The sequence below is a fragment of the Myxine glutinosa genome, chromosome 11, assembly GCF_964187855.1.
Source record: "Myxine glutinosa chromosome 11, kmMyxGlut1.1, whole genome shotgun sequence".
Classification (NCBI taxonomy): Eukaryota; Metazoa; Chordata; class Myxini; order Myxiniformes; family Myxinidae; genus Myxine; species Myxine glutinosa.
The window spans coordinates 130178792-130206401 of NC_136271.1; the positions used below are offsets into that span (position 1 = coordinate 130178792).

Genomic DNA, 27610 nt, shown 5'->3' on the forward strand with positions numbered 1-27610 from the left:
ATGTTTCGATTCTCAATTATATTCGTACGGAAAAGGTTAGATTACAGGGGCTAGAGGTAAAGCACAGAAAAGATGGGCACTTAGACACAGGCTTATCTTAACCCCGGACAGACGACAGGTAAACGGGACAACGGCTGACTCACACGGGGATTGATGGCAAGGAAAGGCAAGTAGCGATGGCTCAAGGTGCACTCTTGGCTCAAGGCAGGGTACAGTCCGGTCCAAAGATGCGGGGAGGTCACAGCGCTCGGGGGTAACGTTCTTTCTCAGGCGGGGCGCATCTCTCTCAGCGCTCGCAGGTCCTTCTTTCTCTTCAGCTGGGGGCGCATCTGACGTCACATCCGGCGCGGGGCCGCGTATATCCGGCGGGGAGTGACACGCCCTCGGCTCGTTAGCTCCGCCTCGTGGAATCGGCACGTTGCTTCTCATTGGGTGCGTGCGGGGGGGTTACCGGCTCCGCCCTTGACGAGGAGCTGACAAGGAGCCCCTTTGTGGTAACCCCGTGGAGCGCATGGTCTGGAGCGCGTTGTCTGGAGCGCATTGTCGATGGCGGCTAACCGAGCCGGTGGGAGGACGCACACTCCCCCCCCGCGCAGCGCCGTGCCCCTCTGTTGTTGTAGACGGGGGAAGAAGATGGGAGGAGGTATGGGAAAGGTCCTAAACTCACTACTGGTGCCATATAATCACATTCTGGTGCAACGAAGAGTCATAATTAATGGAAACGAGGCCTTAACTGACATAGACTAAGAATAACTAGCAAGATGTCCGAAAGTTGTCTACGTGTGGTGCGGTGGACCTGGGCACGACATTTAATGGGGGAATAAGGGGAAGGTCGGCTCTACTGATTGTTGTTTACAGACAATGGGACTAGGGAATGGGGGATTGGGGATAGTTGGGGAGTATTGGGGAAAATAGGGGAATATTTACAAGCGGATATGGAGGCCAAATTCCATATTCGCAACAATATATACATATATATATACATATATACATATATACATATACATATATACATATACATATATATACATATATATATATACATATATATATATATACATATATACACATATACACATATATATACATATACACATATATACATATATACACATATACACATATATATACATATATATACATATATATATATATACATATATATATATATACATATATATATATATACATATATATATACATATATATATATATACATATATATATATATACATATATATATATATACATATATATATACATATATATATATATACATATATATATACATATATATATATATATATATATATATATATATATATATATATATATATATATATATATACATATATATATATATACATATTGTTGCGAATATGGAATTTGGCCTCCATATCCGCTTGTAAATATTCCCCTATTTTCTCCAATACTCCCCAACTTTCCCCAATCCCCCATTCCCTAGTCCCATTGCATGTAAATAACAATCAGTAGAGCCGACCTTCCCCTTATTCCCCCATTGAATGTCGTGCCCAGGTCCACCGCACCACACGTAGCCAACTTTCGGACATCTTCCTAGTTATTCTTAATCTATGTCAGTTAAGGCCTCGTTTCCATTAATTATGACTCTTCGTTGCACCAGAATGTGATTATATGGCACCAGTAGTGAGTTTAGGACCTTTCCCATACCTCCTCCCATCTTCTTCCCCAAACAACAACAATAACAACAACTACAACAACAATTACAACAACAACAGAGGAGATGGCGGCGGAGCGGGGGAGGATGCGTCCTCACACCGGCTCGATTAGCTCCAGACCATGCGCTCCACGGGGTTACCCCGAAGGGGCTGGCTGTCAGCTCCTCGTCAGGGGCGGAGCCAGTAACCCCCCCCCGCACGCACCCAATGAGAAGCAACGTGCCGATTCCACGAGGCGGAGCTAACGAGCCGAGGGCGTGTCACTCCCCGCCGGATATACGCAGCCGCTTGCCGGACGTGACGTGAGATGCGCCTCAGCTTGGAGACTGGAGAGAGAAGCCACCGCCACCCCCAGCGCGACGATACCTCCCCGCATCTCTGGACCGGACCGAGTCGATTCTGCCTTGAGCCAAGAGTGCACCTTGAGCCATCGCGACCTGCCTTTCCTTTTCATCAACCCCCGTGTGAGTCAGCATTTTGTCCCGTGTGTCTGTCGTCTGTCCGGGGTTAATATAAGAGTGTGTCTAAGTGCCTGTCTTCCTGTAATATACCTCTAGCCCCTGTAATCTAACCTTTTCCGTACGAATATACTTGAGAATCGAAACGTTGGTGTCGTATTGTGTGATTGTAATCCAGCCGGGTGTCTTCTTTTTCTTATTGAGCCAGCATAGCGCGGCTAGTCAACGTTCGGGCACAATCGGGTAACTTGTACGGATACGGCGGCCATCCCGCTCGGCCCACCTTAACATCAAAGTCGTGTCTGTAACAATTGGTGTCGAGGAGTGAGATTCGGACCCGGGACTAAATTAGTTAGGCCCAAATTTTGGGAGGGAAAATCGATCCGGAGCGCGTACTGCGCTCGACAAAATCGATCCGGAGCGCGTACGGCGCTCGACAAAATCGATCCGGAGCGCGGGTACTGCGCTCGACGAAAGTATAACGGCGAAATTTCGAATTTGTTTTACGAAACTCGAATTTTGAAAGTCGCGCTATGGCGGATCAAGACGGCTGGGGTCCGGTAGGGGAGAGTGAAGCAGGGTCGGTCCAGGACCAAATTGAGGGACAAGAGGAGAGCGAAGCAGTGAGGGCGGCAGGTTCGCAAAATAGCGCCGTCACGCACGAAGTAGCGGGCGCGCAAAAAGGCGCCTCGCACGAGCGCGCGGTAGCCGAGCCGGCTGTATCAGCGGGCTTTAACATGCAGCCGTTTGACATGCAGCAGTTCATGGCACGGTTTAGCGAATACATGGCAGAGTCGAAGAGCGACAACGAAAAAAGAGCCAGGGAAATGGAGAAAATGGAAAACAGAATGGGGGAACGACTAGGGAATCAAATCGGGGAGTTAGACAAGAAATTTGGGAAGTTAGACAATAATTTTGAGGGGTTAGACAACGGGATAAAAGAAGTGAAAAATGGGTTAATGGGGGTAGAAAATAGAATGGCTGCCCAGGAGAATCAGATAGAGGGAGTGAAAAATGGGTTAGAGGGGTTAGAAAACAGTATGGAAGGCAAATTGAGGGACATGAGGGACCAAGCGGAAAGGGAAGTTAAACAAATGGAGCAGCAGATAGAGGGGGTCAGAATAGGGGTAGAAACCAAACTGGATGCTCACAGGGAGGAAATGGAGCAGATGAGGGTGGCATCTGGGCAGGAGATGCAAGTGATGGGAGAGGAGATCAGAAGAGGAGTGAGTGAGGAGGTCGGAGGAGTGCGCGAGGAGGTGAGGCACTGTAAGGAGCGCATGGAGAAAGAGGTGAGAAAGGGGACTGTAAAATTGCAAGGTGGTATAGAGGAGTTGACGCTGGGAGTAGAACAACTGACAGTGGGACAAAAGGAGTTGGGGGACCAGGTAAAGAAGAACACAGCGGTAATAGAGGGTTTAAAATCGACACAGAAAGAGATGAAAAAGGATGTAGGGGTAATTAAAAAAGAGTGCCAGACGGTACATGAGGACCTGACGAGGAAAATGGACAAGGTGGTAGAGGTAATGGAGGTTAAAGAGCGGGAGGTGCGGGAGCACATAGAAAAAAATAAAGTGGAGTTAGAGGAAGAACTTAAAGGGGCGCACGAAGAGATGAAGGAGATGAAGCAAAAATTAGAAGAAGTGGAAGAAGGGGTGAGCGAAATTAAAAAGCGACGGAGAGAGGATAAGAAAGAGATAAAAGAGGAGGTAAAAGAATTGGTCCAGAGTCTGTGTTCGGATCGTGATGATGTGCTCATTAACCGGATGAGGGATTCGCAGGTGATGGAGGAGAAGCGAAGAGAAAGAGGACCCGGTGTAAGTGGTGACCAATATGGTCGTGCGTATGATGCGCCAGGTGATTTAATAAGCTTGGGGGTCGAGATAGACCCGGATGTTCGTGAGAGGCCAAGAGTGAGGTGTATGGCTGGTCCGGAGGGTATGGAACGAGAGGTGCGAGGTGTGGGTGAGCAAGGTTGTGGTGGTGGTGGTATGGAATGGGTAGCGGGTTGCGGAGGTGTGACCCAGGCATCAACACCAACAGGGGTAGTTGTTGGAGGGACCGGGGAGGCACGAGAGCCCCTTGGGGGTAGTGTACTGTGGGGGCCCGGCCGGTTCGGCCCCGCGCTGACCCCGCAAGGGGCGACGCACGGGGTCCGGCAGGCGGGCAACGACTCACATATGAGGTGGTCCCACAAGGTCCCACTCGCGCCGTATGACGGCAAGAGTGATCTACGCGCGTACCTGGCGCAGTTCGACTGTGTGTGTAAATAATAAAACCCATTACTCGTCTGTACGTCTTCTCGTTTTATTCCTTTTCCTCTTTGCATTCGTCGTTTTTGTCTTTTCCCCTCATTGAGCAGCTGCGGTGCGATCCGGCCAAAGTCTGGGTGAATCGGGTGAGTTTTTGTTAGGTCGCGGTTTTAAACCACCGCTCGGTCTATAACATCATAACCGCGATCTGTAACAATTGGTGTCAGGAGTGGGATCTCGGCCCGGGTAAGCCCCCGTCCCTGCCCCGAATGCCGGACGCATCCAGCCGCTGGCACAAAACAACCAGCATCCATTGCTTGGCTTTACGAAGCCGGGCTTTGGACAAGGATTGGCGCACCGAGAGGTATTAGTGAGTCGACTGGGTGATGAGGTTAGTGTTTTGGACCCAAAATTAGAGAAAAACAAAATTTGATGATTGGCAAGGGATTGGCAGTAGTGATTGGCAGATGATGGGCAGTGATTGGCAAATTTTTAATTTGTTGAAATTTGATGTGCAAAATTGGTAGTGAGAGACCCCCGATGTGGTGGGATGGCAAATCCACCATCCCTCACAGGTGGGGGGCAAAGGAGCAATAGCTTATGGGGTGTATGGCAGTGAAAACTAGCCCGGGTGGGTTAGGATATTGTGTGTAGGGATCTAGAGAAGATGACCTTAGGTAACGTTAAGGTTAGTTAGTGACTGATACCTGTAGTGGGGCCGCAGGTAGATTAGTGTGGATTATAATGACGAGGGAGCGCAATAGTGTAAAGGGACGACTGGGAAGCGCAAGTTTCAGAAGGGAGTAGTTAGCTGAGATGATGCCGTGTTTGTGAGAATTGAACAGGTGTGATTGCACAGGTGTGCAACTGGACAGGTGTGTGGAGCAGTGTATGAGTAGTGAGTGTTGTGGATCAGCGCGAATGCGCTTGGGGAGAGAAGGGTGCAGGTGGCACCAGGTGTGAGAGCACAGGTGTGCAGGTACAGGTGTGTGGAGAGAGTTGGAGTAAGTGGTACGGAGTGGTGTGCATGGTGCGAAGGTGTGGATGGGGGAAGAGTGGACCCCCTTTCACGAGTACCTGGGGCGGGTAGTGTAAGTGTTAGGTAGAGGGTGCAGGTAAATTGTGGTTGAATATTGGCACTTGTGGTGCGGTTGCAGAATGGTGTTGTGAATGGGTGCATTAGTGTTGTGGAAATGGCTGGGCGTGTAGCCTGTTAGTGTGTGTAGTTGGTTGAGCACTCCACCACTGTGAGGATGTCGGCCAGGTGAGGCCGCAGGTGGGCTCTGGGAGCCGGTAGAGTTGTGGATGGGGCCCGAGGATCCGGAGGACGGACCCGGGTAGCCCAGTGCCAGAGAGGGCACCGAGTGGGGAGAGTGCGAGAGGGCCTTCCCCAGGTAGTTAGGTTAGGGTGAGGAGCTAGGTAAGCTCGGAGGCAACTGCAGTGGTGGAGGTGTGCAGGTGGGTAGACCCACTGGGAGAGGTACACGCCGCAGCCCAGAAATTGTGCGAGGGCACCGGGAGATGAATCGGGGGAGTGAGACCCCAAATTGAAGAGCACCACAGTTTGGCCAATGGGAATTGGTTTTTAGAACCCATAGTGTAAGAGGGCCAATGGTTTGGCCGGAGAGAGACCCCGGGTAGTGTAAAGTTGTTAAAGTCATTTAGGAGATAGTTAGGATTGATGAACCTGTCGCACCATACGCAGCCACTTACCTGTGGTGATGATGATGACTCCACACCTGTGTTTTCTTTGTTTTGTTGCAGGAGATGAATCGCTGTGTGGATTTGTGAGACGCATCACGACGTGGATGAGACATTGGGGTGATTCCATCTCTCCCTCCCTAGGAGGGACTGATGATGAATTGGTAATGGCAAATTATGATGTTGAGTTGGAGATGGCAAATTTTGATGAGAGTTGAAAATGGCAAATTTGATTGGTTAGGAGGGAGAGAAGACGAATTTGGTTTATGGGAGGAACGGGGAAGACAGTAGGGATGTTTGTCGATTTGTAAAGTAGATGTTTATGGGTAGTGTTGTGTTTTGTGGATGCAGTAAGGGGTAAGGGAGGGGCCATGTAGGTTACCTGGTGGGGGGGGGGCGTACGATAGGAACGTACCTGTCTCACCTGGTTCCCATGTGCCCCCAGTGTGCATTACCTTATATTGCGTGCACTTTTGCGCCCTTACCACCTTACTCACTTGTTTCTTCTGTTGTCTCCCACCTCCGAGGATCTGGCTTTGGGGTAGAGAGAGAGGAGAGAGAGGTGCTGGCGACGCAGTTGTGGGCCTGCACTTTCGCTGTTCGCTGCCTGGATCGGTACACCATATGGACCGCAATGTTTGTGGCCACCCACAATGGACCGCAGTTCGTTTGCGGCCAAGCACCACCCGGGGATGGACCTATGGGTCAACGTGGCACCTATGCCATACAGGTGAACCACTTTTAATTAACACCAAGTGCACCACAAGAAGAGCAAGAGACACCTGCAGGGTTAGGGGTTGTCGAATTTATTTTTATTCCAATGAACAATGGTGACTGCACCGATTGGTGGTGGGGTGGTGCTTTTGATGCTCGGGAAGGGTGCTCTGCACGTTATTAAAGGCCGTCGGCCACAGAGCACTCGTGGGTTGGTGTATCGATGTTGGCAAGCGCGCTCTCTCTCTATGCATAACATCTGCATGTGTTCCTCCAAAGACAGGTCCTGGATCGTAGTGTAGATATCAGCGTAATCTTGTAAATAATGCTCCCTACCGGCTGTATGTGTAGTTTGAGAATTCTTTCCGGATTCGGTTATCCTGTGGGTGTGTTTCTGTGAGGAGAAGGGTGCAACGTCGCAGGGGGACATATTTACTCATTTGTGAATATCTGTAAAACTGTCGCACTCAGGGTAGAGTTAATAGTAGAGGGAACTACATTGCGTGCCACACTAAAGTAGGTAAAAATTTATCGGGTCGGGACGCCCCGAGGGTAGAGAAGGGTGCAATGTTGCGAATATGGAATTTGGCCTCCATATCCGCTTGTAAATATTCCCCTATTTTCTCCAATACTCCCCAACTTTCCCCAATCCCCCATTCCCTAGTCCCATTGCATGTAAATAACAATCAGTAGAGCCGACCTTCCCCTTATTCCCCCATTGAATGTCGTGCCCAGGTCCACCGCACCACACGTAGCCAACTTTCGGACATCTTCCTAGTTATTCTTAATCTATGTCAGTTAAGGCCTCGTTTCCATTAATTATGACTCTTCGTTGCACCAGAATGTGATTATATGGCACCAGTAGTGAGTTTAGGACCTTTCCCATACCTCCTCCCATCTTCTTCCCCAAACAACAACAATAACAACAACTACAACAACAATTACAACAACAACAGAGGAGATGGCGGCGGAGCGGGGGAGGATGCGTCCTCACACCGGCTCGATTAGCTCCAGACCATGCGCTCCACGGGGTTACCCCGAAGGGGCTGGCTGTCAGCTCCTCGTCAGGGGCGGAGCCAGTAACCCCCCCCGCACGCACCCAATGAGAAGCAACGTGCCGATTCCACGAGGCGGAGCTAACGAGCCGAGGGCGTGTCACTCCCCGCCGGATATACGCAGCCGCTTGCCGGACGTGACGTGAGATGCGCCTCAGCTTGGAGACTGGAGAGAGAAGCCACCGCCACCCCCAGCGCGACGATACCTCCCCGCATCTCTGGACCGGACCGAGTCGATTCTGCCTTGAGCCAAGAGTGCACCTTGAGCCATCGCGACCTGCCTTTCCTTTTCATCAACCCCCGTGTGAGTCAGCATTTTGTCCCGTGTGTCTGTCGTCTGTCCGGGGTTAATATAAGAGTGTGTCTAAGTGCCTGTCTTCCTGTAATATACCTCTAGCCCCTGTAATCTAACCTTTTCCGTACGAATATACTTGAGAATCGAAACGTTGGTGTCGTATTGTGTGATTGTAATCCAGCCGGGTGTCTTCTTTTTCTTATTGAGCCAGCATAGCGCGGCTAGTCAACGTTCGGGCACAATCGGGTAACTTGTACGGATACGGCGGCCATCCCGCTCGGCCCACCTTAACATCAAAGTCGTGTCTGTAACAATATATATATATATACATGTATATATATACATATATATATATATATATATATACATATATATATATATACATATATATATATACATATATATACATATATATATATATACATATATATACATATATATATATACATACATATATACATATATATATATATATATATATACATATATATACATACATATATACATATATATATATATATATATATACATATATATACATATATATACATATATATACATATACATATATATATATATACATATATATATATATACATATATATACATATACATATATATACATATATATATATACATATATATACATATATATATATACATATATATATATACATATATATACATATATATATATACATATATATACATATATATATATATATATATACATATATATACATATATATACATATACATATATATACATATATATATATATATATATACATATATATACATATATATATATATATATACATATATATACATATATATATATATACATATATATACATATATATATATATATATACATATATATACATATATATATATATATACATATATATACATATATATATATATATACATATATATACATATACATATATATATATATATACATATATATATATATATATACATATATATACATATATATATATATATACATATATATACATATATATATATATATACATATATATACATATACATATACATATATATATACATATACATATATATATATACATATATATATACATATATATATATATATATATATATATATATATATATATATATATATATACATACTGTATATCAAAAAGGAAACAAGAAAGAGCAATTAGAGATGTTTTAGTTCGCCAGGACGTGTTTTAGTGGTTATTAAGGCTTTGATGCTAAAACAAATATGGCGGCTGAACCACGTGACCGATGACATCATCATATTTTTTTCCCACCACCAATTTATCCATGTATGACGCTCAAGAAATTACATCTTAATCAGATGAAGTTTTGTACTTGTCGAATTATGACGTCATAATGGAGGAACCTATGACATCATCATTAACATATGCTATTCCCCATGGAGAGTTCTTTACAATGAGCCATGTCTCATTTTTTTTGTATGCAGCGCTTTTGGAGACAGAGGTGCAAAGTTTTTCGGTTTTTCGAAGATGGGGTGCCCATACCACGTGACCTATGACATCATAATTTAAAAACTTATCCTGGTGGAGGTGCACCTCTGGTGAAAATTTCCTGTCAATCGGACCAACGGTTGCAGAGAAAATCATAACTATATCCATAAAGGTAAAACAACACGTGCAGAATAGTCCTCAAGCATATCTGCAAAACTTTAATATACCAACACCAAAAACGTAATGGAAGAACAAAGTAAGGGCAATCATCAAAAATGAGGAAGTGGCGTGCACGTATGAAAACGAGGCATCACGCCAAGACATGCTCAGATATAAATAGGAAATGACGACATTGGTAATTGACATGATGGTACACAGTCACTTTGGGCTAAATAATGTAATTAGAAAAACGTCCATATACCAGGATGGGAGAAATAAAATGGAGAGAGCATGGAATCTGAGGACTACTGGTGGTTTGTGTGCAGCTTGCGGCTGCTGGTTGCATCATTTTCTGGGAGCACGGCTGTGCCGCTGATGCAATGTCCTCTATTGCCAGTCTGCTGGTACTCATTTTGCCGACCTCAGAAGGATGCCAGGCTGAGTCAACCCACCTGGTGTTAATTCAATGGTATGACAGGGGCTCAAACTTAGGACACTAAAATCTCAAGCCAGCAACCTTAACCGTTAAGCCAACACCAGGCTTTGAGGAGTACTGACATTTTACCAGCGAGAGTAGGAATCATCGTCTTCCTTCGCATGCAGCACAAGGCTGCAGCATCGCATTATTGGCTGTGGGTGAGACTGTGCCGCTGATGCAATTCCCTCTACAGGTAAGGGCACGGATTTGGAATTTGTTCAGGGTGCCAGCAATAGCTCGCCAACTCTTCTCGAGGGACACCGTGGGATCTTTAAAATGTCCACCAACCTACGCCAGCAGATAGGACAACAAGTTGAACATGCATCCGAGGGGCAGCACACAAACTGACCAATCACCCTGTTGTAAAACACCAGGATGACAGGTTATACCTGGGCCGAGATTCTAACCGAGGCTAGACAGCTTAGAAGCGAGGGTGCTTACCTCCAGGACATCCTGCCAGCCGATAGTTGAAGTGATCATGCAGTAAAATGCAAAGCACTACTTTATGAATGTTTCACTATTTATATTTCTGTAACGTGCACTGTTGGAAAGTTCACCACGTTACTCTCCCAACCAGGGCAACTGTATCACTGATAATATGGAAACTAGGTGGTTAAAATATGGAAAGGTAAGCAGGATGTGTTCATCCCTTACCTGTGAAGTAATGATTAGACGCTGGTGACGTCCACCAGGAGGCTGGACGCAGCGGTACCTTGGAGCATCCATTCTGTAGCCGAGCATGAAAACAAAGCCTATTAATCACTGGGTTCTGCACAGTAATCTAGTAGCAGCCAACACTGCACCTTTTACGAAAAATTTCGCCTGAGCTTGTTTGAACACACCACACGAGACAAACGGCACAGCCATTGCTTCCTGGTCTCTGCAGCTTACGTAAACAAACATCTTATCCTCAATAGTGAGATCTCGAGGCAAATTATTAGATTTGTGAATAACAGGTGTGTGTGTGTGACTGTGTGTGAGTGTGTGAGTGTGTGTGTGTGTGTGTGTTATTTTGGCCACGGGATTCTAACCACACCGACGAACGCCAGGCAGAAAGGGGACATGAGGTCTCCACGTCCGTCCGTAATTTGCATCCAGGTCGATGGTTTAAGAACTATGCGGCCGTGGCAAATCCGTCAACAGGAATAAGCGGAGCTTGTTAGTGGCTCACTTTTAAATGGCGCCTTAAATTCACAAACCTAATTCACCCGTCTAATTTACTACTGTAGGCTTGGAGCTCAGTGTCCCAATCCCCCAATGGCTATAAAATAGGTTCTTTTCTTATTTTTTTGTATACTGAATCGAGGCTCGTGAAAGAGCTGACATTTACTTCACAAACAAATCAACCAGACAAACAAAATATATAAAAAGAGGGAGCGGAAGACAAGAGAAGGCGAAGCACACAAACACTTGAGAGCACACAACATTTAAGAGCAGGGAGATGTGTGGGAGGGAGAGGGCTTGGGGGGAGGAGGCGTGGGAAGGGGGGGGGTGGGGGAGAAGTATAAAACACAAGGACACCAAGGACTTCCAGGACAGAAGTTGGTATTTCAAAAAAGTGGAATTGGGGTGAAATTAGCAGGGATAGAAAAGATCAAGGTTTTGGATGGGGGAAGATAAGAGATGGTGGTGAACAGCTGTTTTAAAGACCTGGAAGGTGGAGTGGGATTGAAGAGAGTGAGGGAGTTTGTTCCAGAGGTGGGAGAAAAGAGGAATGAAGGCGTGAAGGTGAGCAGAGAGTCTTAATTTTGGCAGTTTAACCATAAGAGGGTTGCAGGAATATTGGGGGGACAGAGCCCAGAGAGAGCTGGGGGAGCAAGGCCAGAGAGGAGTCGGTAGAAGACGGAAAGACCACCAACCTGCCTGCGGTGAGCGAGTGAGAGGCCCTTGGAGTTAGCTTCATCGCGGGAGATTCCAATGATTCTGAATGCAATTACTCCCGCCAGGGAGTAATGCATTCGATCGTGTCCGTCCGTGTGTGTGTTCGTGTGTTTGTGAACAAGATATCTGGAAAAGTTATGAACGGATTTGGATGAAAGTTGGTGGGATGATTGCCCTTGGGATAAGGAAGAATTGATTAGTTTTTGGTGAAGCTCAGGATATTATTCCGGATCCAGGGGAAAAAATTTGGGATTTTTAAAATCTGTTTTACTGCATTAAAGCTTTTATTATTTTTCTTAAATGATGTTTTTCTCCTCTAATTCCGAGATATATCAAAATAAATTCTCTGACAGTTAGGGCTTACTTTCTTTTTCATTTATTGTTTTGGGGAGAGGGGATGTTAAACAAAACGTATTATTCCAACTTGACCCACGGCGGGAGTATGCGCTCTACTGAGTGGCGTTCCAGTTACAGGGTTTATTAACAAACAAATTGGGTGGGAGAGAAGGGAAGAGAACACAACCGCACATTCGGTGAATCAAACGGTCACAAAATGAATTAAAATGAACCCAAAGCGCCTTCGGAACTTCAACAGAACTTAGTTATTAAACATAGCGTGTTCACTCAGGGAAAACGCAAGATGGAGAGATAAAAAGAGAGGACAAGACAGATGAGCCAATTGTTAAATAGAGAACCTGCTCATCATGACAAGGGTGGCCATGTGGTAGGTCCAGTTTGGCCTTACGGTGCCTTGCGTGTCTCTCCAGGTGTTCGTTGCACACCATCGACTCGTGAAGGACCAGGTGGCAACCACAGCACGGTAGGCAGGAATAAACCAAGAATGGCGAGGGCGATGACAATGCGGCGAGGACCCGCAGAGAACCTTCCCAAAGCACCAAGCTCCAACCACGATACACCATTCGCCAACTCACGACCACCACCAAACCCTCACTTCTATTGGTTCTGTTGGGCTGGAGCGGATACCCGTGGCACATACAGATTGGGCCATGAGGCATCAAGCCAAGTTCGCTGGCTCACACCGATTGGGAGGGGAGCCGGTACTCTTCCATCACATGCTATCCACGGTCTTTGGGTGTGACGAAAAATCACCAGACTGTCACGTTCCCAGTGCGTCACGACCTTTCAAACAGCCTCAGTACGTCTTTGGGAGAGCGATTTGTGCAAGGGTTGAGTGGCAAAATACATGAAGACAGATGGACACAGGGGACACCGTAGATCGTAGAATGTAGGAAGGAGAGGGAGTGGGGAGATCGACCTTATAAACAGACATTTGGGTGGGAAGACTCATGCTCTGCTCTCTCTAATGCACAGATTTATCCCATCTCGTCTTCAGTTGTCTTACCCTTCCTCCCGTCCATAGTACACTGAATCTTGTGGTGAGGCAGTTGCCCTGAAACAACTTGCCTTTGCCTCTTGGAAGGTAAATCCAACTGAAGGCAATCTCAGTTCCTTCCACCAAGCTCGGAACAAGTGTGTCTACCCTCAGGAGTGCCAGGAAGCACTATCTCTCCACACTCAAGAATGAACTCTCAAACCTGTCTCCTTCCTCCAAATCCTGGTGGCATCTGGTAAAATCCGTTTCTGGTGTTTGTTCCCCCTCCATCCCCTCCTTTACCTCAAATGGCTACACAGTTGACACCGCACGTGACAAAGCCGAATGCCTCAACTCTGTGTTTGCCTCAAAATCTTGTATCCCAAACCCATCTCTCTCTGTTCCCACCTTACCCAGTCGAACCCAACTGCTCCTGGACTCTGTGTCCTTCTCTCCTGACAAGGTGGAAAAGTTTTTGTCAAACCTCGACTCTGATTATGCAATTGGACCAGACGGCATCAGCCCACGGGTCCTAAAATACTGCTCTGCCGCTCTATCTCACCCTCTCTCCGTTCTTTTCACCCTCTCTTTTGCTCAAGGTCATCTGCCAGCATCTTGGAAATCAGCAAACATTACCGCTTTACACAAAAAAGGTGCAAAAACAGATCCTTACAACTACAGACCAATCAGCCTGCTCCCAATTATCAGCAAAGTCATGGAATCCATCATTGCTTCGGATATCAAATCCTTCCTCTTCTCTAATGGCTTGATCTCTGATCATCAATTTGGATTCAGACCAGGTCATTCTACTCTGGACATGTTGCTTCTGCTGTCTCAACAATGGATGGAGGTCCTCAATGCCAAACAGGAAATCAGAGCTGTCTCCCTCGATAGATCACGTGCCTTCGATACGGTCTGGCACCCAGCTCTGCTCACCAAGCTCTCCTCCTATGGTATACATGGAAATCTCCACTCATGGCTTGCGGACTTCATCTCTGGTCGTAGGCAACGTGTGGCCCTGAATGGATTTCTCTCATCTCCCCTTCCTGTTCTGGCTGGAGTTCCCCAAGGTAGTGTTCTTGGCCCTGTGCTATTTCTGGTCTTCATCAATGATCTCTCCAACTCTCTGGAAAATCCTCTCTATCTCTTTGCTGATGACTCCACTCTCTGCCGCTCCATTCCTCATCCCTCAGATCGGCAGTCTGCAGTCTACTCACTCTCTGCAGACCTGGAAAAAATCACAGACTGGTCAAACAAGTGGAACATGTCTTTCAATCCTGACAAATCTCACACTCTTACTATGTCTCTCCGAAAAGACCGACTGGAAAACCCTCCCATCTACTTTCTCAACAATCCTCTCCAAGAAGTTCTGTCGCTCAAGATTTTGGGTCTCACTATCTGCCATGATCTTTCTTGGGAAAACCACATTTCCAAGCTGGCCTCCAAAGCCAGTCGCCGACTGGGCATCCTCCATCGTGCGAAGTCCTTCCTTGGCACACCTAAGCTCATCACCACATACAAGGCTTTAATCCGCAGCTCAATGGAATACTGTTCCCCCCTCTGGGCCGGTGCTGCTGCCTCACACCTAGCTCGGCTTCACGCTGTTGAAACCAAAGCTTTCAGAATCATTGGAATCTCCTGCGATGAAGCTAACTCCGAGGGCCTTTCACTCACTCACCGCAGGCAGGTTGGTGGTCTTTCTGTCTTCTACCGACTCCTCTCCGGCCTTGCTCCCCCAGCTCTCTCTGTGCTCTGTCCCCCCAATATTCCTTCAGGTCACACAAGATCTGCCAGCAACCCTCTTATGGTTAAACTGCCAAATTCTAGGCTCTCTGCTCACCTTCACTCTTTCATTCCCCTTTTCTCCCGCCTCTGGAATAAACTACCCCACTCCCTTCAATCCCACTCGTTCCTCCAGGTCTTTAAAACAGCTGTTCACCACCATTTCTTATCTTCCCCCATCCAAAACCTTGATCTTTTCTACCCCCGCTAATTCACCCCAGATACACTTTCTTTGAAATTCCAACTTTTTTCTTGGAAGTGCTTGCAGTGTTGATATGTTTTATACCGCTCCCACCTCCCCCCAAGCCCTCTCCCTCCCACATTTCTCTCGATGTCCCTGCTCTCAAATGTTGTGTTTGTGTCCTTCCCCCTCTCTCCCCATCTTGTATACCGCTCCCCTTATTTTGTGTTTTCTGTGTCGGTTGACTTTTTGTGTGATTAATGTTAGCTCTTTCATGAGCCTCGATCTTGTATACAAAAAAAATTTATAAAAAAAATATAAAAAAAGACAAGAACTTCTGAATGCTACTCAACACTATCTCATTAAATACAGCAATAGCATCACACTTATTCTGAAACGCACGATGAAATACCTATTATAATATATTCCACATTTACCCCGACGCCATTTCCGCAACAATATAAATGTACGTTCCATTAGTCCCTCTGTAGATTCAGCAATCTGTTGAACTCTGTCATTCAACTCTTATGAACCTTGTAACCTCTACATCCAAAATCAGAACGGGAACACACACAGACCATTGAACAAGGAAAAAAAAAAAAGTTACTTCCTTAAAAATTCCTTCCTTCTGTTGCAAAATAGACAAATATTGGTGGCTATAGTGCAATGGAGGGAGATTTTTTTTGAATGTGTATGTTTGCGTGTACCAGAAATTTTAAAATCCACAATAACTCTATTTAACACGAATGCATGGCATTTCAATGAAAGAAAATCACAATTGGCAAATGACCACCCAAAATGCAACTTCATGCCTCTTGTCATTTCTTACTTCTCTTTGAATACAAGTAGAGCTCGGGCCAGGCCCTCCACACACAGGAGGTCATAGCGATTTGCTGGCACATCAATCTTGTAGATCACTTTGTCAGAAGCATCAGTCGGATCCTCCTCACCCTGCTTCTGCAACTGTTCCCTTTCCGATGTCTGAGTCAACATGACAAAACAGAGTTAGAAAGGATATATAACTGGGTGGTTGGCTGAGTAGTTAGGAATTTTGAAGGGAAGGTGTGGATGAAAAAAGAGAAAGTATGAAAGTGCTTGAATACCGTAGTACGTACCACTTCATCAAGTTCCAGTCCAAACTCAAAGCAAAGGCCATCAAATTCTTCATCAGCTTTGGTGGGAATGGAAGAGCATAGTAAAATGTATATGAATATCAGAAGCAGCGTGAATGGTAAAATCAAAGTAAATATGTATTCATGCGCGAATTTCAAAATGACGTATTGAAGGAGCTGGGGCTCCCACGTCGATCGGAAGAATGGACGCGACAAAAAGCTGGAATTCATCCGAGTTGCTTTAATCAAACCAAACACTCAGGCACTCTCAAAAGCCCGTTTATCGGGCAGCAATATATATACATATTATCCCGGAGCGTTTGCCCAGGAAAGGCGAGAGGGGGCGTGGCCCAGCGTCCCGACCGAGGCCTGGCAAGTTGAGGGCGAGCCTGCCCGGGCGTCCTGGACGAGCCCGGCATGGTGATCGCTCCGCGTCCTTGATAGGTGCAAGGCGATTGTGAAAACCCAGCGGTAGCCGCTACACACGTCCCCCCAGAATCGACTTGCACCGGCAGGGTCAATTTGAGGGGGGTCCTGATGACCCGGCCGAAGCGACCCCTGGCGGGTCGTGGGAGGGAGTCCGGTGTGGTGGTGGGCGGTCGAGTGGGGGGCACCGTGGACGGGGGGCGGCCTCGCCGCGGCGGAAGGGCCACCCGTGGTGGGTGGTCGACGTCCACGTGCGCCGGCTTGAGGCGGTCCACCGCAATCCGGTCTGACCTGCCGCCGATGTCGATGACGAACGACTTGTCGTCCCGTCGCAGCACCCGGAAGGGCCCGTCGTACGGCGGCCGGAGTGGCCCCCGATGTGCGTCGTGACGCACAAAAACATACTCCGCTGTGCGAAGTGCTGGGAGGACGTAGGACTGGGGGTCACCGTGGTGGGATGTTGGCACGGGGGCAAACCGTCGGGCGGCCTCCTGGAGGTCCGAGCGCTGGTGAGCTGCGGACCAGGGACTGGTAGCGTCCGGCACCAATTCGCCCGGGACGCGTAGCGCCTGGCCATAGACAAGCTCGGCGGTGGATGCCTGGAGGTCCTCCTTGGGGGCCGTGCGGAGGCCCAAAAGGACCCACGGCAGCCGGTCGGCCCAACCGCCGTCTTGAAGGCCGGCCATGAGCGCGGCCTTCATGGAGCGGTGGAATCGCTCGCACAACCCGTTTGCTTGGGGATGGTAGGCCGTAGTACGGTGGAGCTTGACCCCCAGGTTGCGGGCGACCGCGCCCCACAGCTCGGAGGTGAACTGTGGTCCGCGGTCTGACGAGATGGCCGCCGGTGCGCCGAAGCGGGCGACCCAGGTGGCGATGAAAGCCTGCGCCACGTCGGCGGTGGTGGTGGAGACGAGGGGAACGGCCTCCGGCCACCTGGTGGTCCTGTCCACCATGGTGAGCAGGTGTGTGAACCCCCGTGACGGGGGGAGGGGGCCCACCAGATCCACGTTGACGTGGTCGAAACGTCGTTCGGGCACGGTGAAAGGTGCCAGCGGGGCCTGGGTGTGTCGGTGGACCTTGGCCCGTTGGCAGGCCGTGCAGGTGCTGGTCCAATCGCGGACGTCCCGACGAAGGCCGTGCCAGACGAATCGCGCCGACACCAGCTTCTGGGAAGCTTTCCGGCCCGGGTGGGAAAGGCCGTGGAGGGAGGCAAAGATGCGGCGTTGCCAGGTGACGGGCACGATGGGGCGAGGCTGGCCTTGGGAGACGTCGCAGAGCAGGACAGTGTCCGCGAAGGGGATGTCGGCCAGGCGGAGGCCCGTGTCTGCCGCCCGGAGGGCTTGCACCGTGGTGTCGGTGGTTTGGTCCGCCGCAATAAGCGCAAAGTCCACGCCCAGGTGGACCGCGTTCGCGCTGGCCCGGGAAAGACAGTCGGCGACGGCGTTGTTTTTGCCGGCGACGTGCCGGATGTCCGTGGTAAACTCCGACACGGCGGAGAGGTGGCGCTGTTGGCGGGCCGACCACGGCTCCGTGACCTTGGCCATGGCGTAAACCAATGGCTTGTGGTCGACGAACGCCGTGAAAGGTCGGCCCTCCAGGAGATGGCGGAAATGGCGGACGGCCAGGTGTAGACCGAGGAGCTCCCGGTCAAACGTGCTGTATTTGAGCTCGTTCGGCCGGAGCTGTCGGCTGAAAAAAGCGAGTGGCTGCCAAACCCCGTTCACCCATTGCTCATGTACGGCGCCCACCGCGTAGTCGGAGGCATCCGTGGTGAGGGCGATGGGAGCGTTGAGCACCGGGTGAGCGAGCAGTGTTGCGTCGGCGAGGGCCCGCTTTGAGCTTTGGAAGGCCGCATCCATTGCTGCGGACCAGGCGATGTCGTGCTTGGCCGGCTTGCCCCGGAGGGCTTCGTAGAGGGGCCGCATGAGTTGAGCAGCGCGGGGCACGAAGCGGTGATAAAAATTCACCATTCCCAGGAATTCCTGCAGGGCCTTTATGGTGCGGGGACGCGGGAACGTGGTGATGGCCTCGACCTTGGTTGGCAGCGGCACGGCCCCGTTCTTGGTGATGTGGTGGCCCAAAAAATCAACGGCCGTCGTGCCGAAGTGGCATTTGGCCGGGTTGACGATGAGGCCGTGCTCGCTGAGGCGCCCGAACAATGTTCGGAGGTGGAGGAGGTGCTCGGCCCGGGACGTGCTGGCGACGAGGATGTCGTCCAGGTAAACGAAAAGGAACGGCAGGTCACGCAGCACGCCGTCCATCAAGCGCTGGAACGCCTGAGCCGCGTTCTTGAGACCAAACGGCATCCGCAAGAATTTGAATAAGCCGAACGGCGTGATGACTGCCGTTTTAGGGACGTCGGCCGCCCTGACAGGTACCTGGTGATATCCCCGTATGACATCAATTTTCGAAAAAATGACCTGCCCCGCCAGACGGGCGGAGAAGTCTTGGATATGCGGGATCGGGTACCTGTCGGGGGTGGTAGCGTCATTGAGACGGCGGTAGTCGCCACACGGGCGCCATCCACCCCCCGGCTTTGGCACGATGTGCAGTGGCGAGGCCCACGCGCTATCGGAGCGCCGCACGATGCCGAGGTGCTCCAACGCGTCGAATTCGGCCTTTGCCACGGCGAGCTTGGCTGGGTCGAGGCGGCGGGCCCTGGCGTAGACCGGCGGGCCCGTGGTTGGTATGTGGTGCTCGATCCCATGCCGTACTGCGACGGCCGAAAACGTCAGCCGCGTGAGGGCCGGGAACTCCGTGAGCAGGCGAGCAAACTCGTTCGCCGCCGGGACGGCGCATGCCAGCTCGGTCGGCGCGGAGCTGCTCAATGTGCATACCAGGGAGCTGAAGGTTTCGGCGTTGATTAAACGACGCCGTTGGACGTCCACCAGCAGTCCGTGTGCGCAGAGGAAGTCGGCGCCTAGCAGAGCCATGGGCACGTTTGCGGTTACAAACGTCCAAGCAAAGCGTTGGCCGCCGAAGCAGAGGGTGACGTTGCGCGGGCCAAAGGTGCGGATGGTCGATCCGTTGGCCGCAACCATGGAGGGGCCGCAAACTGCGGATTGCCTGTCCTGGTCAGAGGCGGGTATGACGCTCAGTTGGGCGCCGGTGTCGCACAGGAAGCGCCGTCCGGACGCTTTATCCGTGATGAACAGTAAGTTGCCCGTGTGGCCGGCGCTCATGGCTGGTAATGAACGCCGGCCCGGCCGTTTCCCGGCCTGCCGAAGGTGCACGGGGGTCGGCATGTCCGGGCCTTCTGTCCGAACCTGGCATGATAGTAACACCACGCTTGGTCAGGTGGAGGCCCCGGTCGTCGTGCTGGAGGTGGTCGGCTCGGTGTAGCGGCCGCCAATTGCGTCGGCAGTTCGGTCGTCGACCGTGCCGGGTGCTCGGGCGCCATGGGTGTTGCGTCGGACGGCGGTGGGTCCCATGTCGCCGCTGCGATGCGCTGTCCTGCGGCGGAGATCTTGTCGGCTTCTCTGGCAAGGGCCCGGGGATCTGTGATCGTCGTGCTTGCCAGGGCGAGGCGTACCGGGTTAGGCAGCTGACGGAGGAACAGCTCCCGGAACAGGAATGCCGGAGAGTGCTCGCCGAGCAGTGAAAGCATGTAGTCCATTCGCTCGGAAGGGCGCGTGTCGCCGAGCTCGGGCAGGTCGAGCAGGCGCCGTGCGCGTTCCGCCGATGGGAAGACGAAAGCGTCGAGGAGAAGCTTCTTAATCGCGCCGTATTTGTCAGCGGCTGGCGGGCTCTCAAGGAGGCTCAGGGCGCGGGCCGCGGTGGCCGAACCGAGCGCTGCTACCACATGGTGGAAGCGGGTGTCGTCGGCCGTGATGCCTCGCAGGGCGAACAGGGAATCCGCCTGTGCGAACCAAACCGCCGCGTGAGCCTCCCAGAAGGTAGGCAGTTTTAGGGCGACTGCCGTGTCCATGTCGGTAGGTCACCAATGAAGGAGCTGGGGCTCCCACGTCGATCGGAAGAATGGACGCGACAAAAAGCTGGAATTCATCCGAGTTGCTTTAATCAAACCAAACACTCAGGCACTCTCAAAAGCCCGTTTATCGGGCAGCAATATATATACATATTATCCCGGAGCGTTTGCCCAGGAAAGGCGAGAGGGGGCGTGGCCCAGCGTCCTGGCTGCGGCCTGGCAAGTTGAGGGCGCGCCTGCCCGGGCGTCCTGGACGAGCCCGGCATGGTGATCGCTCCGCGTCCTTGATAGGTGCAAGGCGATTGTGAAAACCCAGCGGTAGCCGCTACAGTATGAATGATAACGTGCCCCCTCCCCCTCCGGCCACTCACTCCAAATTTCCAAACTATCAATTTCCGAGCTGAATCTTGGAGCCAGCTGGGACTTTCGGAATGAAATTCTGCATAAATAATGTGAATAGAAAGTATGTGGGGTTACACTTGTCATGACCTAATTATCGACATTTTAACATTTTTCACCATAACTCGACGAAAGTTTGCCCGATCTGAATGAAATGACCTTCACTAGATAGCCTCGAGGAATCCACATTTAAGCTAAATTTACATCATACCCCTCCGGGTTAAAGATCATTGTCTTATCTCAATTTTTTCTGCCAATGTCCGAGGACTTTTGGAATTAAATTTTGCATCAATAATGGTAATACAAAGTATGTGGGGGTTGACATCATTTTTTTGACCTTGACATCATTTTAAATTTATGACCCAATTATTGACAGTTTACCATTTGTCGCCAAAATTCAACTAAGGTTTGTCCGATCAGAACAAAATTGCCCCCTCTAGATAGCCTGAACCAATGTGTATTTACACTTAATTGACATCATACCCCGCCAGGTTAAGGGATAAGGTATTACACCCCCAAGGAGTACTAAACTACGATTTAGGTTTTTCTCCCTTTTTTCTGCCAATGTCCAAGTTGTATCTAGGAGCCAGCTGGGACTTTCTGAATAAAATTTTGCATCAATAATGGGAATAAAAATGGTAGTCAGGTTCACTATGTTAACAAATATAATTTCGTTCAAAATTTTGGTAGATTAGCAAAACTATACATTTCTGGAATACTCAGAGCATGAGGAATCCAAAAATTAATGTTTGCATTTGCATAGACACCTTTGCGAAAATGACCCTCAGGACAGTGATGAAGATAGTCAGGTTCACTGTGTTAACAAATATAATTTCGTTCAAAATTTTGGGAGATTAGCAAACCTGTACATTTTTGGAATATGCAGAGCATGGAGAATCCGAAAATCAATGTTGGCATTTGCACAGACACCTGCATGGCCGCCATTTTGGATTTTCAAAATGGCCGCCATAAAATACATATTTTGCGCGATCTCGGCTTCTAGTCAACCTAGAGACTTAATTAAATATGCTAATCCTATGTTTTCTGGGTTAAGGAATCCAATAAAGGCCTCAAAATAGTGCTCAGGATTATAGAAAAGCAACAAACAAAGGTAATTGAAAACCATTGTCTTTATATTTGTGATATAACTATTACATAATACATGATATTGCAAGTCCTTTGAAGTTATAGGTATGGGTTTATAAAGCAACAAAGCAGCCTTGTTAGTATCAGATTGAACTATAAGTCCTATACACAGGATCTACTAGGTCTATACCGTTCAGGAATATGCTTTTACAGATCTTCATCACTGTCCTGAGTGTCATTTTCGCAAAGGTGTCTACGCAAATGTAAACATTAATTTTTGGATTCCTCATGCTCTGAGTATTCCAGAAATGTATAGTTTTGCTAATCTACCAAAATTTTGAACGAAAAAACATAGTGAACCTGACTATGGTGCGGGATTGATAATGTTTTTGACCTTGACCTAATTTTAAGGTCATGACCCAATTATAGACCTCAACATTATTCACCAAGACTCCCCAATGTTTGACCGATCAGTACAAAATTTCTCTCTAGATAGCCAAAAACAAGGCGCATTTATGCTAAATTTACATTATACCCCTCTAGGTTAAAGGTCAACGGAAAATTGTGGTCTGAAAATAATGCATTTGTTTTTTTTGACAACACTCAATTTTGCCAATGTGGAATCTCAAAGACTACTTGGCTTTCCATGATGTTCTTGCATCATAATAGTGCACCTGATATTTGATTAGTGTCCATGACCTACTTTTTACCTCCGCCACCAAAGGTGGATGGAGGTTGTTTTCAACCATGTCTGTCTGTTTGTGTGTTTGTCTGTCCGTTTGTGAACAAAATATCTCAAAAAGATGTGGACAGATTCGGACGAAATTTGGCACAGATGTAGCGCATGTCTGTGCGAAATGAAATGATTCGGACGAAATGATTAGATTTTGGTGAAGATCCGGATTCGGCTACTAGAAGTTTTTAATTGATTCTTCACCATTGGGAGATAGGGCCAAACACAATTCAAAGAAGGATATCTCAAAAAGTTGTGGACGGATTTGGACGAAACTAGGTGGAGAGGTTGGATGTCTGACAAGAACGATTGGATTCGATTTTAGTGAAGATCTGAATATGGATTCGGATAAGAGAATTATTTAATTTTTTTGTGATTCTTCACCATTGGGAGATTGGGCCAAAACGATACATAGCAGGATATCTCAAAACGTTATGGATGGATATGGACGAAACTTGTTGGACAGGTTGTGTGTGCGACAAGGAAAAATCGATTCAATTTTGGTGAAGATCCGGATCCGGCTCCAGCTAGTATAATTTTTTTAAGTGATCCTTCACCAATGGCCAACCAGTCGGAGGTATGCTCTGTACTGAGTGCCGTTCTACTTTCAGATTGCGACCAAATTAACAAAAAACACGTTTTTGATCAGAACTTGAATAATTTTCATCCAATTTGCATGATGTTGAGTTTATGGATAGATTACAGGTGGACACATTTTCTTAATTTACACTTTATCCCTAAATGTTGAAGGTGAAAGTCATATGGTGTTCTGAAAAAAATATGGCAATCATTAGATCACGGGCCAAGGGTAAGCCTCACCTGGTCGGGGGAGACCTATCCTCGGCAAACCTTTGTGATCACAGATATCTAATTGATTGATGTCCTTGACCTACCTTTTTCAGATCGTGATCAAATTTATAAAAACACCTTTTTGGTCGTAACTTGAATAATTTTCCGCCAATTTTCATGATGTTGAGTTTTATGGATTTGTAGATGGGGACACATTTTCTTAATCCACACTCTACCTAAATACTTAATGTACCTAAATACTGAAGATCGAGGTCATATGGTGGTCTGAAAAAAATATAGCCATCACACCCAACTTCCCAACTTCCCAACTTCCCGGCTTGGGATCCTAGGATCCTGAGTTCGAATCCCGGTCGATCGCTGAATTAACGCCGGGGGGTTGACTCAGCCTGTCATCCTTCCGAGGTCGGCAAATTGAGTACCAGCTTGCTGGGATGAATGATCACGGTGTGTACCCCGATTTAGAATAGGTACACCGTATCCCTGCGCATCGTAAGAGCGTGACCAAGGGTTGGCGTCAGGAAGGGCATTCGGCCATAAAAACATTGCCTCAAACAGGGAACCATGATTGTCATGGGGTCCGCAAGCGCAAGGCTAACCCCCGCTCTAGCGTGGAAAATGGCCTTAAAACGATCATTCATTCATTCATTCATTCACAGCCAACTTCCCAGAAATTTGTACATTTCTCCTACAGGTATGTACATTTTCCGGTATTAGCAAAAAACTATAGGAATCTCGGCCATTGATGAAACAAAAAACTATAGGCCATTGATGATGTATGATATTGTGATTGGGCATGTAGGGAGGATGGAGGTTGTGGTGAGCGGCTTTGTGAGGAGGTGGTTCGGAGTTCCATGCTTGTTGACGAACATTGCCTTTATGGTCAGGGTGGAAAACTTCAGTTTCCCTTGACATCATTAACCGAGGAGTTTAAGGTGGTGAGGGTGCGGGATTCAAGTGATTCAGTGGTAAAGAATGCTCTCCCAGAGAAGAAGGGAAGTTGGAAGTGGAATGCAAGGGCAGAGGTGGATGAGATGGAGGAGCGGTTGCAACAGGAGGTCGTGGGGATGCTACAGCATGGGAAGCATGGCTTGGGGTGGATGAAGCATGAGCAATGGGGAAAGGCATGTGTGAAAGAGAGGAGGAAGATGGTTAAGAGGAAGGTGAGAAGAAAGGAGGAGGAGAGATATGTGAAAGCAGTCAGACAGGCACAGCAAGGTGCTTGGATGGGGTGGGAAGGTGTGCGGGTGAGGACATTGAAGTGGCAAGAGATTTGGAGGATGGAGCCAATATTGTTGAGTTTCCTGTTGCGGGCAAAATATGATGTGCTTCCATCACCAGTAAACTTGAGATTGTGGGGATTGTTGCAGGAGGAGAGATGTTATTTGTGTGTTTGGGAACGGTGCAGCATGCACTGAGTGCATGCTCAGTAGCATTGGCAGCAGGAAGATACAAGTGGTGGCATGATCAGGTGTTGGCGGTGGTAGTGCAGATGGTGCAACAAGAGGTACTGAGATCGAGAGAGAGAAGAGTGGAGAAGGAGACTGATGGGGGAGAGGTGTTGTTTGTCAAAGAGGGCCAAGTGGTAACAGGTGGAAAGAAGAGGAGATGGAAAGGAAGAGGGCTGTCAGATGCTTGTGATTGGCAGGTGGTGGCAGACCTAAAGCCACAATTGGAGATCTGTGTGACAAGGTTGTGGCCTGACATCGTCATCTGGTCACGTGCAACAAGACAGTTCATCTTAAGGGAATTGTCTGTACCTTGGGAAGAGAACATGGAGGAGGTGCACGAGAGGAAGAGCGGAAAGTACAGCGAGCTGGAGGCAGAGTCGGGAGAAGGGTTGGCGTGTTTCTTGCCAGCCATTTGAGGTGGGATGTGGAGGGTATAATGGCAATTCCTTTTCTGCATTTCCTGCTCGACTTGGAGTTTGTCGGACAGAAAGAAGGAGGATGTGTGACAGAATGGCCCAGGTTGCCTTGAAAGGCTCAATTTGGATATGGAGGAAGTTTATGGAGGCACGTTGAATGGTGTTGGTTGAGGTTGTGGGGGGTGGTTCATTTCAGCCTAAAGGGGTAATGACTGAGCACGGAAGAGAAATGGAGATGTGTGGTGTGTGTGTGTGTGTGTGTGTGTGTGTGTGTGTGTTTATGTGTATGTGTGTGTGTGTGTGTGTGTGTGTGTGTGTGTGTGTGTGTGTGTGTGTGTGTGTGTGTGTGTTGCAGGAGTGGGAGTGGTTTTGCATAAATGTGTTTTTGCTTGAGTGGTGCATGATGTAAGGGTAGGTGATCGGTTGTTTTTTGTTGGTCTGTGAGTGAGTGCATGAGGGGCTGTGGATTGTCGTCTGTGTTCTGACTGGATGGGGGTGGGGGTATGTACGCATCCAGGTGTAGCTGCTGCATGTGGAGGTGTATGTGCCCCTGCTGGCCCACCTTATCGAGGTGCTGACCGTAACGCTGACCGTATCGAGGTTGAAGGGCCGAAACGGGATGATGCTGAGGACCTCGACTGAGGACCCGGTCAGTGCGGCACACTTGTGACCAGATGTGTTTTGAAATCATATATATATATATAAATTATATATATATATAAAATAACAGACTGCATACAGATACAGAATCAACGTTCGTTGCAAATTGTTCATTCACCGGCAAATGGCATTCCCTTCTGTTAACACCTGGTCAAAGGGATTTTAAAATCCAGATGTACCCATTTTTCTGTTCTATTTGATATGAAAGGTGCGGTAGTGAAACTCAAGACTCACTGTAAGAACGTCCAAGTGCCTCGAACAACAGCTCCCGTGAAACAGAAACGGTGGGCATAATAACGATAATCGTACGAATACAATCTCCTTCAATTCACGCTATTTACCTTTTCTTGTTTTGTTTTGTTTTTATATTTTCACTTCCAACAATTAACCGAACAACAAATGGGATGGAGAAGAAGAAGAAGAAGAAGAAGAAGTTGAGGATGAAACCACCGTGGCCGACACACGGTGACACGGGGTGAAAAAGGCTTCCTCTTCCTCTATTTTTGTTTCTCTTCGTTTCTTCAGATCCAACCATTTGCACATCTCAAAAAGTGTTTCAACAACGAATAAACTGGTTGTACTAGGCGAAAGCTCTGGATGAGGAAAGGAAAGTCTGTGAAAAAGAAACTTCCACGACCGACACTGCCATGACCGATACTAATTGCTCCGTTTGTTTAAAGCCAGGAAATTCCTCTTTCAATAATGTGATGATTTTAACATGGATTTATGAAATCAAGCACTTTCGTCCTGGTTAAGTGTAAACTTTGTATGTGAATGAGTGTAGCTCACAGTGGGCTAACTCCGGTTTTATTGGCAACGTCGACATCCGGTCACTTGTACGCCGACGCCTGCACTTCCGCCTAGCAACCAGGTGCCCGCACTTCCGCCTAGCAACCAGGTGCCCACACTTCCGCCTAGCAACCAGTGTGAAGGGGCAAACAACCCCGCTTGAAGACGAGTACCGAATAACCTCCGTGTCGGTGCATGTATTTGTGCTTATTGGCAGCGCCGACTCAGATTAGCTATGTCAATACATTTGAGCAGTATATCACCATCAATAACTAAGTTTGTAACTAACAAAAGTTAAGTTACGCTGAGATCTGAAAATCACGAAATTTTCAC

The 27610-nt window shown here is 48.2% G+C and overlaps 1 protein-coding gene across 2 annotated transcripts in view; it reads right to left on the reverse strand.

Moving 5' to 3' along the window:
• The window catches only part of FARSB (phenylalanyl-tRNA synthetase subunit beta), a 69747-nt gene extending 42738 nt beyond the window's left edge, over window positions 1-27009 (reverse strand). The window contains exons 1-4 of one of the 2 annotated variants that reach the window (XM_078787116.1): window positions 26830-27009; window positions 16586-16641; window positions 16300-16451; window positions 10948-11020 (exon numbers count right to left, since the gene is read on the reverse strand). In XM_078787116.1, the coding sequence (XP_078643242.1) occupies window positions 10948-11019 (72 nt within the window). In that variant the 5' untranslated portion in view covers window position 11020; window positions 16300-16451; window positions 16586-16641; window positions 26830-27009. Of the gene's footprint in view, window positions 1-10947; window positions 11021-16299; window positions 16452-16585; window positions 16642-26722 lie in introns of both variants that reach the window. The other variant, XM_078787115.1, reaches the window with a different exon arrangement.
• Between the last annotated feature and the right edge of the window lie 601 nt (window positions 27010-27610).